Source organism: Etheostoma cragini, chromosome 20, assembly GCF_013103735.1.
Source record: "Etheostoma cragini isolate CJK2018 chromosome 20, CSU_Ecrag_1.0, whole genome shotgun sequence".
Taxonomy (NCBI): Eukaryota; Metazoa; Chordata; class Actinopteri; order Perciformes; family Percidae; genus Etheostoma; species Etheostoma cragini.
This window is the reverse complement of record NC_048426.1, coordinates 9,723,309-9,741,011: the sequence shown is the minus strand read 5'-3', so window position 1 is coordinate 9,741,011 and position 17,703 is coordinate 9,723,309. Positions and strand designations below refer to the sequence as shown.

Below are 17,703 nucleotides of genomic sequence, written 5' to 3'. Positions count from 1 at the left end.
ATACTCTCTCTTGACTCCAAGGGTCAGACTATCTGCAAAGTCAATCTGAGGACAACCTCATAAAGTTGGCTAATTAGCAATCTAATTGTATCTCTCATAACATCTCCAAATGTGAACCTGTCCAGCTTCACTAAATTGCTGGTTGTTAACTTATAATAATATAACCTCAGGTGAGCTTTATGAAATACCAGGAAGTTCCATGTATCATTACAGTTTACAAAGTATCTTATGTATATGAAACATTGACATGACTAGAAAGTTAAAGAGCAATGTATTAAAATGATTTAAAATGAAATGCATCACGCATGTTGTCCTCGTGATTTGCATATATGAAGTCAATATTATTAATGACACACTTGCTCTCTATAAACCACAACTATAAACTTTGATAAAGAGGCAGAAAATGTATGGTTAAGTAGTATTATGAATCACTAATGTATTAATTTCCATGGAAGGTTATTATGGCTGTCCACAAACTCTGTCCTGTTCCTTGAAATGATAGAGCAGCTCCGAATTGTGTCTCCTGATGACGTGTCTTACTGCTAACAGAGATGTTTATGTGACCAAAATTCAAAAAAACTAAAACACAACAGTTTCCACTTACTACCAATTACTCTAGAAAAACTGAAAATGGCAAGCTTAGAGAAGTAACATCTCATTGATATGATTTTAAAGGTTTCTGTCCAATCAACATTTATACCAATTATTCATACAGTGACGCTCGTGAGTATAGGAACTGCTGCTTAACTGCTGCTAAAGTTGACTAAAAATAGGAATAAAAAAATCAACTTTTGGAAATTGATCTTATTGCCTTAATTAAAAAATTAGGAAAAATCCAACCTTTAATGAAACCAATTTTCTTTGTGAATAAATTATGAATTGTAAATAAATAAATGTTCTTCCTTAAAATACAGGGGGCATGAGTGTAGACACCCCTATGTTAAATTACCATAGAAGCAGGCAGATTTGTCTTATTAAAGGCCAGTTATGTCATCACATACCCCACCATACCTAGAGATTGGCATGAGGATCCATAAAATCATCTCTCAATGCAAATAAAAAATGTCAATCTATATGAAGGGTATGTGATGATGTGGGGTTATTTAAATTCCAAATCCCAAGAGAAATTTACCAGGATGCATAGTATCCTGATCCATGAAATAACTGGCCTTCAATAATACAGATCAGATCTGCCTGCCTCTATGGGAATTGAACAAAGGGGTGTCTATATTCATGTCCCCTGGAAGAAAGTGTATTTATTCACAATACATTACTCATTCACAAAGAAAATTGGTGTCCTTAAAAGGTTGGAATTTTTCCTAATTTTCTAATTAAGGCATTTAGATCAATTTCCAACAGATGCTTTTTTTTAATTCCTCTTTTTAGTCAACTTAAGCAGGGGTTATTGTTATTTGGAAATTGTTACGACCAGGCCCGTTGTAAGATTGGACGTAACATAAAATGGATGAATTTGGAGGAATCAAGACAAAAGAGAGAAGAGGTCTTGGGAAAAAAGGGCGTTTTAAGTAACATGTAAAGGAATATCAAATAACAAAACACAAAAAGAGCTATATGGGTAAACAATGTAATTTCTAACCACAACTAAAAGAGCACAACTTACAAATTACAACTTTTGTAGACTGGAAACAAAAAGACTGCCTTGTAACACAACAGGCTCTAACAAACTGCTAACTCATTAACTCACTACTAACTATTGACAGCTTGTAACAACAACTCTAACAAAGGTTAATTAGACAGACAGCATGGCAGACTGAGGTCTACACAAGAGTTTTCTAAACTCTACCTGGGATGATTGCAGGAAGTTGATTGGAAGGATCCACACCAACTGCACCAATCAACAGCAATGGACTGGAACATGTAAGCGGGCGGAGCCATCACACGGGCCAATCCTCTCCGGGCAGCCACACAGCTGAAATTGCATACACAAACATTTTGCACATGCTCTGGCTGGAAGCCTAAACTAACCTAAAAGGCAGGGTCCATGACAATATTATGATAAACAGTATTACTGTCTGGCTGTCAAAGTAAAGAAACCCAAATATAGTTGTTTGGTTCACAAAGGATTGTGTTTAGTCTTTTTAATCCATCTAAACGTGATATACATTTTTTTATGATTAATGATTGGGTAAGAGAGCCATAAACATAACTTAACATTTAACTGACTTTCGATAATGTGTTAGTTTGGTCTGTTGCAAAACATGTGTGCATTGTTTAGATCTACAAAAAAGTTGCAGGGGACACAGATACACATTGACAAACACTGGCAGAGCTACAGAAGAGGACAACCACAACACGTGGTTGTCCTCTTCTTCTCTGCTTTCTAACACATTGCCCTCTTGGGAAGTATCTTCCTACTCCAAACCCTTTCCAGGTACAGTGAACTTTTACAATCAGTGAAAGCTTGCAGTCATTCTTTCTCTGAGGCTGAGGGGAAAAGGAGGAGGGAATTATATTTACCTTCAGTGTGGAAGGTACTCAGTGTCTCACCACAACATGACTAGATCTGCACTCCTGATTCTGGCAGCCCTTGTTGGATCCTGCACTCAGTTTACAGGTAAAGTGCAGCACATGGTTTTATATTAACATTCATGCATTGATAAAGTTTGTACTTTCAATTATTTGTTGTAGTCACAGACCTTGAGGTGAGAGGTGGCACAGTCAGGAAGAGATCAGACTTACTTGGTAACTGAATAGCCAGTCTGCTTTTTTTTAAAAGATAGTTGTGGTTAAGTTCACACTTTCACACTGTTAATTTCACATTTATCGGCCATTTGCCACAATGTAGATGAAAGTAACTGTTATCCACAAACATGTTGCATTACTTTTTTGTGTGAGCTTCGTATAAAGACCCTTTCAGTTACATATGCAATAAATGTGTACTATGCACAAATTAGTTTGTAATGCAAAGTCAAATTATAAAAGTAAAGTCATCATTAATCAGTACTGTCCTCTAAGGTAAAGTAAATTATAATAAAATATTTACAGAAATGTCCCGCCATGGTTTAACAACCAAAAAGAGCTTTACTATGTGTAAATAAAATGCTGTAATTTAGGGGGAATGGAGGATGAAAGTGTTTTTTATTCTTGAACGTAATTAGCAATTTTTTTAACTAAATGTTAAGTGAAAGTGTCCCTCTTTGAGTTTATATTGGTATCTTAGAAATGTATTAAGTTATTTTTTTTTGTGTTGTCACATTTAGATACTGTCAGCGTTGATGTACAAAAAAATGAACTACCACCAGAGAAGGTACAGTATGACAGTAATTACAATACTTACAATACTCAATACTGGTACCAGTACCAATACTGTGAATTTGATACCGTTTCCCGATCACTACTTGTTTACTAATTTTATGAAATAAGACAAATAAGACTTGTGGTACATTATGGTTATAAGATGTGCAATGATAGGATATATATATATATATATATATATATATATATATATATATATATATATATAGATAGATAGATAGATAGATAGATAGATAGATATAGATAGATATAAATTAAAAAATAAAAATTGTAAATTTTTATATGATAGTATGCAATTGGGCATTGTGCAGTACAGAAGGTGTTGACTACTGCATGAGTTAACAGTGGGTTCTCTTCTATTCTTCTGTGAATGTGAGGGAAGGTGGGGGGGGGGGTTGTGTGGTTATTAGATGTTCATTGAAGCATTGGATGAGTTAATGTATGATTATGTTCTGTGTAGGTTAACGGTATGTTTAATGTGTTTATATTATAAAGGCTTATCTTATCTTAAAAAATAAATTTTAACATTCCACATTACAGTGCCTTTGAAAAAATATATTTTCAGCTCCTTTACATCTGTGTGACGCACGTGAGCCATTGCAAGCATAATTAGAGCCTGGTATAAGCATGCTGCATGCTTATTGGCTGAGCGACGCTGATGAGATTTTCTCCTTAGGAATTGAAATATGGTACTGAATGACATGAATTTTTTCGATACTCAATACTTTGGAGTTAATGCCTATTAGTATTAAAGTCGGTGCTAATTCCTAACAGCAATATACCGTTGCAGTCTGAGAAATTGTTTCTCTGTGCTACAGACAGGAAGTTACATGCCAATACTCTGCTCACCTACACCTGCTGCCTCATCCCCATCCTCTTCAGGTACTGAACTCAGCAAACATCATCAATAATCATATTCATGTGACTTAAATTAAATTGTTTTCTAAAACATGTTATTTTGTATTATACCATGACATTGGTATAACACAACGCCCCCCTCCCTGCTTCCTCTCCATTAGTTCATACTCTCAGACCTGCTGATATCTCAGCTGTTTATAGCATGGGGATTCCGCTCTTACAAAGGTAGACAGCCACACTTACAATGCAATTATTCTTAAGTAATAATATATTGAAACCTTTATTAGCCCTCACTCAGTCTGACAACATGTCTGTCTTCATCATTAGGGCTGAAGCATCCAGAGTGGTCAATAGAGTCACTGGTAAGTCTATTAACTCTCACCCACATGCCTTTCTCTCAACTGAGTGTTTGTACAGTCAAGTAGAAAGGAAGTGGTGTATAATCATCTAAATAAGACAGATTTTGGCGTTTGATTTGCATATAATACCTACTGCATTTTATCTATCTATGGACGACGGCAGTTATGAATACATCATACATAATCTTTCCAGACAAGTATTTGCACTTTCAGAATGCTACATTTTCTTTTTTTATGTTCTCAGATCTATAATAAAGTCGTTGTCAGGACAATGTAAACGTCAGATACACAGCAAACTTTGAAGAAAAGCTTTTAGAGTTTAGCTTTTACAGTTATGTTGAGTTTATCTGTAAGGATAAGACACTGGGCCATAAACACAGGTTGTTGACCTTCATTCACATAAAAGTGAACAATGCTGGCAACATTAGAGTAATGGAGGCTTCCAACAGCTTCCTTTGTTAAGACAGCAGTTATCACGTAGTGCAACACAACCCACCGTCCGACTATATTGTAAGGAATTATACATACTGTAGATTGAAGTCTATACAATTGTGTGTTTAATAGAGTTGCTGTCCATGTTTAACCCTGAAGTGATCACTCAGCATGTGGTTAAGCCCTCATTGCAGCCAAGGTAACAAACACACACACACACACACACACACACACACACACACACACACACACACAACACACCACACATGTACAGTCATACATTTAAATGCTGTTTAAGGATATTGCGGGTGTGTTCATTTAAATTTGTGACTCTACTTGTGTGTTTGTGTGTGTTCGTGTGTGTGTGTGTGTGTGTGTGTGTGTGTGTGTGTGTGTTACAGAAGCTTGTTGGAGGAAGCTGAGGAACTGTCTATCTCCCTTTTACATCAGGTACACATAACACACCTCTTAATAGCACAGAAGTTAACAAGTCTCTCAATTTCAAAGTGTACAATCTGTATTTCCTCCATTTAAGACAAACTCCCCCATGAACCACAACTTTTACACCTAAATGTTTGTGAAACTAAACAAACCAAATACATCAGGTTAATAAGTGATCATTAGAGGTGCTGTTAGGCAGATGGTTTGCCTTAGGACAGAGTCTGGCTAGCTATTTTACCTTATTTAGTGTGCTAAGCTAAGCTAACTGACCTGACTTGTCCAGAGTGTACCCTGATTGATCAGCCAGTGTAAGATGGGCTAGATTATAGGCCTCCATGACACCCAACAGGATATGTTGAGGGTAAATGTCATTCCTTTTCCAAAGCTTTCACCCGCATCTCACAGTATATGGAGTTTGCTGAGTCTGCTCTGTCTTGTATCGTGTAGGTGACAGACTGGAAATTTGGGCTGCTGTTTGTCTCTGCAGATATAATGTGTGCCTGCTCACCACATGTAAGTTTTCTCACTACAACAAAATCCTGTTTGGTGTAGCATACATGCAAGCTGGTAAACAGTTGTTCAGAGTGTTTCTTTGTGTTTCAGGTTGCTGCAGATGTTAAAGCTGTAGTGCATGAAGTGGAGGCGGTTCTGCAGTTGTTGCAAAAAAGGGTATTGTACTTTTTGTTGAATACAGTTTTGCCATGAACAGGTAACAAAAACCTAAAAAAAACTAATATACTGGGTGTATGTTTACAGTTGCATCACAGTTTAGTTCACGTTGTGGTCTGGAGCACAAATCCTCAGCAAGACAAGTGAGTGTTTTGAATTTTAGGTATCACAAATCTCGCAAAATACCTGGTAGAAACTTTATATACTCATTTATTTTGACATGATGTAAACCCTGTTTTTTACATGTATGTAATTTAGTGTTGTGATCCGGATTACTGTCAAATGCGTGTGGCAGTGATGTCCTTACTTTCTATTTTCTATCAGGTGTGACTGCATAAGAGACAAAAGCATAAACCAGCGATTACATAAAGCCACTCTTCTGAAAACACTGCAGGTACAATACATGTAAATGAGTTGTGTTTGTGTGCCTGTGGCTCATCTAAATCATATATACCTAATTACTTGACATATATCTATTTGCCTGGTTTTCAGGACTCTCTAAGTCATGTCCTGGAAAACCCAAAGTGGCACAGCGAAAGGGCAGACTTCACTGCTGTGCTGCAGGCTGCACCAGTTATCCTTGAACCCATCTCAGATTCTGTAAGTAAAGAAAACCTATTTCCAGATGTCACTTATAATCAACATTACTATGACTAAATAATGTAAATGATTCAGCCTTCCTTCCAATAACAATGCATGCAATGGCTAATGTGTGATTAGCATATATCATGTGTTCTTTTGTAGGAGAGCACATGGTCTGACCTAAACCAATTAGCTTTACAGCTGTGGACAAACTTGGTAAGTTATAATTATCCAAAGTCATATATAACAATGACAGTGTACTAATGTATACATTAGGCGCTGAAAACCTTCGCCATTGAGCTATATCTTCTGACACTAAAATTGACCCCGACATCTCTGTTGTAAAAATTAGCCAACGGTCACCGTAATCTCTTAAAGGAAAAGTAACAATGATTACAGTGCATGTTTTAACTCTGAAGAGAGATTAGATAAGAGATGTAAAGATTGAGAATGAGATTTTCCTACAGGATTACTTTTTCCCAGCTTTGTTTGTTTAACATCTATATGCAGATAAAAGAATTGTGTAATCAGCACTTGTTTGACGCTGCACAAAATGGCCCCACTGTAACTTAATATCTCAACCAATCATGACTTTTCCTCCTCCAGTTACAGCCATCGGAAGGTCAGCCAGATGTCATGGACACAAGCGACATTTCTATTCCTTGCCCCACCCAGGTGAGGCACACCATCCCATAACACTGCTACAGAGAAATGAAAAAAAGCTGCAGCAGCATTTTGTGCTCAAGATATAATCAAAATCAAGATTTTAAATCTAATACTATAATAAGATTTAGATCTACTGTCCCAGAGGGATATTTGTTTTCACAGCCAGTACAACACATAGAGATACACATACAGACTTGGTTAAAACTGCAACTTCTTTTTCCCTCCCATCCCAGGAACGGCCTTACCTGCAGACGCAGAAGAATTCCCCCACTGACACAGAGGGCAAAGTTTACAGCAAAGCATCGACACTTACAGACCCTGTAAGTCTTTCATCTCAACTTCAGAACTACAGTGTAGAATGACAGGCAGTTCAACTTACTGGAACGCACTGTATGTTTGCAGGTTATGGGTACTGAGATACCGTGCACAGACCGCAGTCCATCTCCCACTACCCCCACTTCAGGTAAAAAAAACAGAATTTCTGTTAGCTCTCTCTTTGCTACTGTATTTTGGGAAATGTAGTACAATCCAACAACTTTATTCTTTGTGTAGTTCATGAGCTCAGACCTGGAGATATCAAGGTGGTGGCAGCAGTAGGCGACTCTCTTACAGTGAGTGTTTCCCTTTTCCTACTTTTGTGCTCTAAAAATATACTTATCCAAATGGGCATTAATAAATAAAGGCATACAAATAGATTCAATCCAGATATACAGTATGTATAAAGTACAGGACGACAAACACAAACACCAAGGGACACACCACTGGGAGTTATGACTAGATTATAAGGCCTAATTAGAAAGAATAGGAGCTCCAAATTTAACTTTAATACTGAGACATCGAGTCCAACCTGCGTCCCTTTGCCGCATGTCATTCCCCCTCTCTCTCCCCTTACATTTATTTAGCTGTCCTGTCAATAAAGGCCTAAAAATGACCAAAAAATAATCTTAAAAAAATACTGAGAAATAACTTGCAGAAATTTGCTAAGTTTGTGACCCCCACACCTGCGATACGCTACTGGTTCAATAAAAACGTGTCTTTCAATCTCAATCTCACGTGATGTTCTGCAGGCAGGCAATGGCGTGGGCGCAAAGACGGACAACCTTCTGTTAGTGCTTAATCAGTACAGAGGACTGTCATGGAGGTAAGATAAGCTAAGGTAAACCTTTGCTCAAATGTTGGTAGTGTAGGAAAATACTTCAACAGTTATTCTGTGAGCTGTATTTGAAACTAACAAGCTGTTTCTTCCACTTTCAGCATTGGTGGTGATGAAAACATTACCAGTGTGACCACTTTGCCAAGTATGTTTGTATCTTATTTAATTATTTTAAATGTAAATAAAATGTTATAGCATTGCCCAAAATAAAAACATTAAATAATAAATACATTTTAGGATGCTTTTGATTATCAAAATTAATAGGCCACTTCTTCAATAGCTGTTAACATTTTGAAATAAAGTATCAGAAGCTGTAAATTGTTTAACCAATACTACAGAAATGCAATAAATCACAGAATACCATAGTACATTCAACTGGTTTTACAAAAACAATCTTTAGTTGAGGTTCAAACAAAATAAGTTAGTAAGTGGACTTTAATATATTACTGGAACAAACTTTCATGCTCAGTTCTGTACTAATTGTTCCAATATTTTTGCCACTGTGATTTTAATGACTGTACATGAACATAAGAGCGTGCACAATTGTGTAATTTCCAAATATTGTTTTCTGATCTTCCCTGTGCTTGTGGTATGCAGACATCCTGAGAGAGTTTAACCCCTCGCTGACTGGATTCTCAGAGGGAATTGGTAACGAGAACTCCCATCAAGCCTTCCTCAATCAGGCTGTGGCAGGAGCCAGCAGTGGGTCAGTCAGAGTTCTAGTACTATTTACTTTTTAATTTTACTTACCTTTTGAATTATAAATGATTCTTCATAAATAAAAACCTCAGCAGAACTTAGGAAAGAACAAGAATTTTACCATTTAACCTTTCTATTTTTAGTGACATGGAACGCCAGGTGCGCGCCCTTGTGGAAAAAATGAAAAAGGATTCGGTAAGCAGTGGTAAACCACAGTAGAAGACATAGACATTTCATTTTATTTCTATGGTAACAATACAGGCAGATATGCTCTCATTGTAACCTTTGTCTCAATTTTATGTACACTATTACCAAATTAAAAGAACATTCACCTCTTATCTCCTTTACAGCGCATTGATTTCAACAACGATTGGAAAGTGATCACCATGTTTATTGGTGGCAACGACATATGTGACTTCTGCACAGACAGTGTGAGCACCTTTTTTAAATCCAGATTTTTGCCAGGATTTTATATTTTGTACTTACATTGGCATTATGCTTTGCTTGCTTGATAATTTTACATTATCTTCAGACATATAGATTTAGGATCTGTTGACATTTAAAACAATGTTGTTTAAGATTTATTTGATATAATAACAATAATATATAACAATATATAATACATGTAATTTACTGTCATTTTGAAATCCACAATAATCCCAAAATATTCTGGCTACAACTAACAATAATGATGATTTGTTTTGGGCGGCTGTGGCTCAGTGGTAGAGCGGGTGCCTCCTCACACCCCGATGCATCGGAGTGTGAATGTGTGTGAGTGTATATCTGTTGAGCAGGGGGCACCTTGTACGGCAGCCTTGGCCACAGTGTATGAATGTGTGTGAATGGTGAATGTTCCCTGTATGATGTAAAAAGCGCTTTGAGTAGTCGTTAAGACTAGAAAAGCGCTATATAAATACAGCACATTTACATTTTGTCAATAAAATGTCAGAAAATACAGTAAAATGTCCATCACAATTTCCAAGACCTGAAATTTATATATTGTGCTCGTTTTGTGGGATCAATAGTCCAAATCTATCATAAACTAATACTTAGTAAACCAACAATTATTAACGTTTGAGATCCTGGAACCAGCAAATGTTTGCTTGAAAAAAAAAAAATGGACTCACTGATTGAAAAGATGAATTCATTACTGAAATAGTTGCCTATGTATGCCTACAGGTTTCATTTGATGTGAAACATTTCTTCCACAGGTATTGTTCTCCCCCAGGAATGTGGTCGGTCAAATCCGCCAAGCTCTGGACATACTCCATAGTGAAGTATGTTTCATAGGTTGGCACAAACCTCACCGTATTTTAACAACTTCCAAGTCATAATCCAAATGACAAGACAACACCTACAAACGATGTTTTGTATTTTCCAGGTGCCTCGTGCCATTGTCAATTTGATAGAGGTGTTAAACATTGTACCTTTGCGTGATCTGCACGCTGATAAAACTCTGGGCTGTCCCACCTGGTTTGTAAAGTAAGTGATTTTTTTGGTTGTGTAAAAGAAAAGAAAAAACTGACCAGGTCATTATTTAACAGTTTTGGATGTTTGTGTTTCAGTTTAGTTTGCCCCTGCATACTAAAGCCTAAAAAAGATTCCTCTGAACTTCAGAAGGCCATTGACATCAATAAAGCCTATCAGGTACAAGACTTAGGGATGGTGAAAGGGAGAAAAATGCTTTTAACCCCTATTTTAGGGACTAAATTATCATCATCATCAGTATGACATTGTTAACTCAAACTGACTGTCACTGTCACTGAAAAATCTACCTCTTCTTTTCTTGGTTTTTTATATTTCCATCTAGCATGCTATGAAAGAGCTAATTGACTCTGGGCGGTACGACACACACCATAACTTCACTGTGGTGCTGCAGCCTTTCCTACGGGAGATTTTCCTTCCAAAGTTAGAGGTAACACACCTGAAACACTGCTTGAAGTTTACATTTATTTGAGTAACTTTAAAATGTCTTCCCTCCTGTCCCTTCTTTTTAAAAGGATGGCCGGCCTGATCGCTCATACTTGTCACCCGACTGTTTTCATCTCAGCCAGAAGGCTCACACTCTCATGGCTCAGGCTCTTTGGAACAACATGGTAGGATTTGCTTTATTACACAACATTTCCTACATGTGTATTTTGGCACACATGGTTTTTATTTTCTCTTATATGAAAATATTAATAAATCATTGTCTTTTACAATCTCTAGTTAGAGCCAGTGGGCAACAAGACCTTTAAACAAGACTTTTCAACTGGCATTGATCTGAAGTGTCCCTCTGAGGTGAGTCCAACAAGTTATCAAAAAACAATATATATAATATGTGTTGTTTTCATCATTTGTGTGTATTCATGTGTTTATGATTATTTCTTTACCAGACCAACCCATTTTTTAGGACTGCTGTCAACAGCAACTACACCTTTCCAGGCCCTCCCCCCACTCCGCCTCCTGTTACAGTAGGTCATAGTTTCTGTCTATCTATGCATGATGTATTAAGCAAAAGGGTATAACAAATCTTTGTCATTCTTTAGAATTGGGGCAGTGACTTTTCCTGCATTAACACAGCTCCATCCAACTCTGTGCCCACTTCAGGTTAGCTCAAAACCTGTTACTTAGGTACTACCTGACCTAAAGGGAAATAGAGAGGTTGGATGTAAAATACGCTCACGTTGATCTTTTGTCAGCTCACAGATTACGACCAGCAGATATCAAAGTGGTGGCGGCTTTGGGAGACTCTATAACGGTAGGTTATGGCCCTTTTCTGTTTTGAAAAGTGACAAATAAATTACATCTCCTTGCATTCTTGCTAATAGACAAAAGAATGTCGGAAAATGTAATAGCATCTCATAACGTTAAGTGTTTTAACAAATGATGTCATAATCATACTGAAATATGGAATAGATTTGTTCATGCAAGTTATAATAATGTTATACCAATTTTAATTTCTTTTGGGCCTATTAGTGCTGTTATAGCATGTTCTTGTCAAGTCAGCTTTATTGTCAATTTCTTCACATACTCATATATATTATATATTTTAGCACGTTCTTGTCTTGTGCATCATCAAAATCCAGGTTGACATATTTTGTATTTTGTAGTTTAGATAGCATTTTTAATTAAATAGATCAGAGTGAGAAACAGACACATTTTGGGGTAGTTCATCCATCTTTTTCTGCATATAGGCCGGCTTTGGTGCTAAGGCAAAAAATCTCCTGCAGCTAAGAACTGAGTACAGAGGGGTGGCATGGAGGTCAGAGGCTACACACACTACATACAGAATACAAATTTCACATTGTATTGTAATCGTTTTATTTATTGTATGTTTTTCATTTAAAAGCATTGGAGGAGACAAAACTATTGAGACTGTCACGACATTACCTAGTAAGTCCCAAGCCTTATCTGTCCTCTTGTCAACGAATGAATATAATCACCACTAGGTGGCAGATTTGGACTTTACCAAAATTTTGTCTCATGTGCAGTAATTTCCTTACTTTATTTTTATATATATTTTTTTTTTACATCAGATATCCTTAAGAAGTTCAATCCTGAGATCAAAGGAGTGTCATTGGGACAAGGGAAATTACGGACTGGCTTCAACATGGCTGTATCAGGAGCTAAGATATCGTGAGTTCTTTGATCTGTTATCAGGTTTGAATGGTTCTCTTTCATGTGTTATGTTCTAAGCATCTTGTGCACAAAATTTCACACAGAGGGATCCCCGAGCAGGTCCGACGCCTTATTGATACCATGAAGAGTAACTCTGTGAGTTTAATATATGGTACTATAGTAACGCATGCACCGTTTTGTGACATATTTAAATGCGCAAGAAGAAAAAAAACATCCTCTTTGTTCCATCTCTCTTTTCTAAATTATCCTTTTTCATCATTTGAACAAAAATAGGCGGTGGATTTTAAGAATGACTGGAAGCTGGTGACCCTCTTCATTGGAGGCAATGACCTGTGTCAGTACTGCAATGACCGGGTGAGTTGCTTTTAGAAGTGGTCACAGGACAAGGAGGATGATCCAATGGATGAAGGGCATTTTCAAAGCACTCTCCTCAGTTAAACAATTCTCCTGCCATAGCACAGTGGTCAAACATCCTGTTGTGTTGTGTGATGCCCTGTGTAGCGCCATCTCATGATATCATTGTCCTAGTGGGACTACGCACCGTAGCAGAATAATCAAGCTTTGTGAGCAGCCCTCCCTTAATTGTTTTATTGTGTCAGAGTAAGATGAGAGCAGACATGGTTTCTTTTCAATGGGCACATTCTGTCAAAACATCCCCCCATCCTCCTCTATCTCGGCTATCTCTGTCTGCAATAAACCAGCACACGAGGCACAGGGACAGGCCTTGTTCTATACCAGGCATAAACAACACAGAGGTCAACCCAGACTCTCTTCATCCTGTCTCTGTCTCACTCCCTCCGCCTTCTTCTCTCTCTCTTTCTCATTTTGCCTCCATTTCCTTTTTTATCTCTCTCTCTCGCTCTCTCTCTCTCTCCTTGCTTTACTCCCCTCACGCACCACTGACAGTGTACTCTTTTTTAGGGTTTGTGCTTTGAAGCAGAATATCAAAGCACGACATCAATTTAAGATGAGCTCTGAGACTGTGGTAGTGACAGCTTAGGGTTAGTTGTTGCTCGTACACTCATACATGTTGCATGATGGTTGATTTGCACTTTGTAGCTGCACACTTAGCCGGTTTCCTCTTAAATGTGCCTTAATAGTTATGTGGCCACAACAGAGAAGAGTTTTAAATCAACACAAAAACATGAGAGTACATGGATTAATAAAAAGGACTTGTATATTGTGTGTAATTTTATTAATCTTTTCGTCTCAAAACTACAGGCCTCTTTGTCACCTCAGAACTACATCCATCATATGATGACAAGCTTGGATATGCTCTACAAAGAGGTAAAATAAATGGTGTTATCTTCCAATAAATAATAGTTGGTTTTGCAAAAAAATACTGTAATGGAGTGGAAAATAAATAAAACTAAAAGTGTGCAGTTTTGTCTCCCATAATAAAGAGGTTCACGTTACTTCCCTTAAATTATTATTGATAAAGGAATCAGTTCTGAATTTGACTCTTTGGATTTGCATTAAGGTCATATTTTCTTGCTCTCTGACCATAGGTTCCCAGGATAATTGTCAATGTGTTGGGGATCCTAGAAATCGAAGGCCTTCGCAGGATCAAACGAGATAGTCTCGGGTGCAGTGTGTTACAAAAGTATACCCATCCACCTACTCAGTCCTAAGCAGATTGGATCTTTTGAATCAACAGCGCTTCTTTTAATATTGATCTAATAGCTCGTCAATCCAGAAAAGAAATACATAATAATCTGATGATTATTAAAGGACACCACATGAAGGAATCAATGACAAATCCAATTTGTAGATGTATGTACTATGCAAAAAGGATCAATTTATATTGATTCAGTGATTATTTAACATATATAAAAGCATTGTATTTGCCTAGATCAGCTGTTTATTTTCCCCCTTGGTCCTTAGGTATGTCTGCCCTTGCTTCCTGTTAGCAGGAGAGGATTCCCCAGAGCTGGCTGAAGTAAAACGGATCAACCGGGAACTACAGGTCAGCAGACTAGGACAGTGAGGCAAAAATGTGTGACCAGCAGTATCTAGTCCCCCCTGCACTCAAAAACCTTTGAAAAAAAAAGGTTTTTGCTTGTTGTTATTTCACTCCGATATTCGAGCTCTGCAGAATAATGTATGTGCAGAGATTGGCACTAGATGGCTGTGTTTTACATTCATCTGCTGAAGGGGGGAGGTTTCTCTGTGCTAACCTTGACTCTGAGTTTAAGACGTGTTCATACGAACATCACAACTAGTTTGAAAGCCAATCATGGTCCAACGTGCAACATACTTTAGTGTGATGTAGAAACATTATCTCTCAGTAAAGTAGGATACACCTTATGTTTTGTAGTTAAACATTTGAGGTGAAAATATTAGCATTTTCATAGATTCTGAACTTGTGGTCTTTCTTTCAGATTGAGACGGAAAAATTGGTATATGGAAGCCGCTACGATGAGAGAGAGGACTTTGCTGTGGTCCTGCAGCCCTTTTTTAGGAACACCATTGTTCCTTTGAATGCTGTAAGTCTTTCACGTAACCCTGAGCCTTTACTGCACTCTACACAAGCATATGCATTAGCTTTAGGACAGTAACAAAACCTTCCCCTCAAAAAGTAAACAATTCCCACTAACACTGATGTTGTATTATTTCTTCTCCAGGACGGCAGACCTGACACCACCTACTTCTCTGAGGACTGTTTCCACTTCAGTGAACGGGGACATGCTGACATGGCTACAGCTCTGTGGAACAACATGGTAAGTCCCTGTTTGACTGTGGATAAGTCTTTCTGAATGACCACATCTCACTGCAATATATTCATGTTCTGAGCAAAGATGTACTCTGTTTTATCACTAGTTGGAGCCAGTGGATAAGAAACAGGCATACAATAATTTCACAAATTCCAGAAATAACATCAAGTGCCCCAGTGAGGTAAGAAAGGTGCCACACAAGCATGTCTCACATGCTACTGCTAACCCTCTTGTGATTAATCTGTAAAATGTTGTTCCAGGAGCATCCTTACATCTTCACAAAGGCGAACAGCTTTCCCACTTTGACCACCCCCACAGCACCCACAACTCACAGCACAGCTTCACCTCACAGCTCCACAGCACCCACAACTCACAGCACAGCCCTGCCTCTCAGCCCTCAATGCACCGACAATGTACCAGTGTGGCTCGCTGCTGTGCTGGCCGTTACAGGTCTTCTGATTGGCTGGGGAGTCACATGGCTCCTCCTCTCCCGCAGAGCCAAGAGAAGCAAGCAGATGATGACAGCTGCAGTGGAGATGAAGGGCACTGTGTTTTAAAATGCTACTTACTGTGTTTTTTTTTACAATGCACTATTCAAGGATCAAAACTACAAAACACCATTGCAATATGTTAATTAATTGTGGGGATAATAATGCAGTTTTTCTTAACAAGACATGATAAAAAAGACTAGAGAAGGTAATCATTATCCTTGAACCAGAGAAACATTACTGGATGCAAAGGTGGAAAAATGGATCATCACCTGGTCTTCACCTGAGAAAGCAATAAACAAGACAACCGGGTGACACTCCATTATAAGTCCTGTATTCAAACCTCATCAGGTAGATGTAAATGTTGTAGCTGGTCTAACAACTGACTTAATGAGACAATGCAGTCACCAACCACCGCAAACAGTACATTATTTGTGCAGACGTAATGACTAAAAACATATTACTGCTGTTATATATTACATTTTTATTAAATGGGTCTAAGGATAGAATGTGTTGCATTCAGTACAGAATGTAAAGCCCCTTGGGGCAAATTTGTTATTTGTGGTATTGGGCTGTGTGAATAAAATGGACCTGACTTAAAATGAAACTATTTGAATTCAATACTGTGTTTAATAACACATTTAACCAGGAACATCAGATAAATGTTGTCTAGTACACTCTTTGTAGATGTAAATAGGATTCTAACAATGTGTGGCTATTTGCATCTTAATGTCTTTGATTGTAACAATTGTAATAGTGTTTGGTTATTTGGAAAATATTATTTGCAAAGGTCATACAGTACAAACTGTAACCTAGCAATGTTAATGGACATTTGAACAGCCAGACAATGACCAGTCCTGACATGTTGTAGCCTGCATGTACAGGAAGTCATCCCCATTACAGCTTAATGGTATTTATTTTAGATACACAGGGAAACTAGAATATCACCATATCATAAATTACACATAACACCATTGTGCAAATGATTCTGCTGGGATCCCAGTACACATCAGCCTGCATGTATTACGGTCATCATTACCACCAATGAGATAGCCCAGTGATAAAACATAAGAGGGGTTATTTTATAACCTCCTAAGAGTGATGAAAGCCACCGACTGCTTCTGTTGATTATGTTGCAAGAATACAGTCATAGAAAGTACATTAACTCAACTGCTGCACTACAGTTTTGAAGTATTTTCATTTTTTTCCGTATTATAATTCTACCCCGCTAAATTTCAGAGGGAAACATTGTTCTTTTTACTCCTCTACATTTATTTGACAATTGAAGTTATTACTTGCATTGCAGATTTAGATTTTACCAACAAAACATACTAACCAACGTATAACATAGTTAATATTAGCTCCACCTGAACCGTCTACAGCATTAAAAAGCTTCTTTACACATTTATGCATCATTAACTAAGCTGCTTTAGGTGACTTTTCATACTTTGACTTAAGTAAGTTTTTAAATGCATAACTGTTCCTTGTACCTTTACGTTGTGTCTACTAGTTACTGCTCAAGTATAAGATCTGAATCATTCTCCCACCACTGCTTATATTTTAGATCAGTTTAAACTAATAACGTGTATGTTGGATGGTGAGACTAGTTGGATTAAGCAAAACATGTAAAGCATGGTTCTCTGCCTAAACTCACACATAAATTCCTTTTAATTAACATAAAGGTGGTTAAAGTGATGCCAAATGGTGAAATTAATTACTAATAAATAACACCATTGCTTCAGGGA

The 17,703-nt window shown here is 37.5% G+C and overlaps 1 protein-coding gene across 1 annotated transcript; it reads left to right on the top strand.

Annotated features, from left to right (window-relative positions):
- Positions 1-2,313: 2,313 nt before the first annotated feature.
- On the top strand, positions 2,314-17,082 carry plb1 (phospholipase B1). Its single transcript, XM_034857462.1, has 43 exons — positions 2,314-2,575; positions 3,222-3,268; positions 4,095-4,158; positions 4,296-4,359; positions 4,462-4,496; positions 5,058-5,124; positions 5,327-5,375; positions 5,814-5,879; positions 5,970-6,035; positions 6,123-6,178; positions 6,360-6,429; positions 6,528-6,635; positions 6,780-6,833; positions 7,224-7,292; positions 7,517-7,603; positions 7,686-7,746; positions 7,836-7,894; positions 8,351-8,424; positions 8,538-8,581; positions 9,034-9,142; positions 9,279-9,330; positions 9,486-9,566; positions 10,347-10,412; positions 10,517-10,617; positions 10,701-10,782; positions 10,946-11,050; positions 11,136-11,231; positions 11,344-11,415; positions 11,511-11,588; positions 11,664-11,724; positions 11,817-11,875; positions 12,312-12,379; positions 12,467-12,510; positions 12,654-12,753; positions 12,840-12,891; positions 13,030-13,110; positions 13,978-14,043; positions 14,265-14,359; positions 14,641-14,722; positions 15,138-15,242; positions 15,381-15,476; positions 15,577-15,651; positions 15,731-17,082. The coding sequence occupies exons 1-43, from the start codon at positions 2,515-2,517 to the stop codon at positions 16,025-16,027; spliced, it is 3,324 nt and encodes a 1,107-aa protein (XP_034713353.1). The 5' UTR covers positions 2,314-2,514; the 3' UTR covers positions 16,028-17,082.
- Positions 17,083-17,703: the final 621 nt, after the last annotated feature.

Excerpts from the sequence above, each read along its gene's own strand:
- plb1 (XM_034857462.1), top strand. The coding sequence starts at position 2,515 with ATGACTAGATCTGCACTCCTGATTCTGGCAGCCCTTGTTGGATCCTGC. Across the intron at positions 5,880-5,969 it reads TGTGTGCCTGCTCACCACAT|GTTGCTGCAGATGTTAAAGC; the intron begins GTAAGTTTTCTC and ends TTTGTGTTTCAG. Across the intron at positions 9,567-10,346 it reads GTGACTTCTGCACAGACAGT|GTATTGTTCTCCCCCAGGAA; the intron begins GTGAGCACCTTT and ends TTTCTTCCACAG.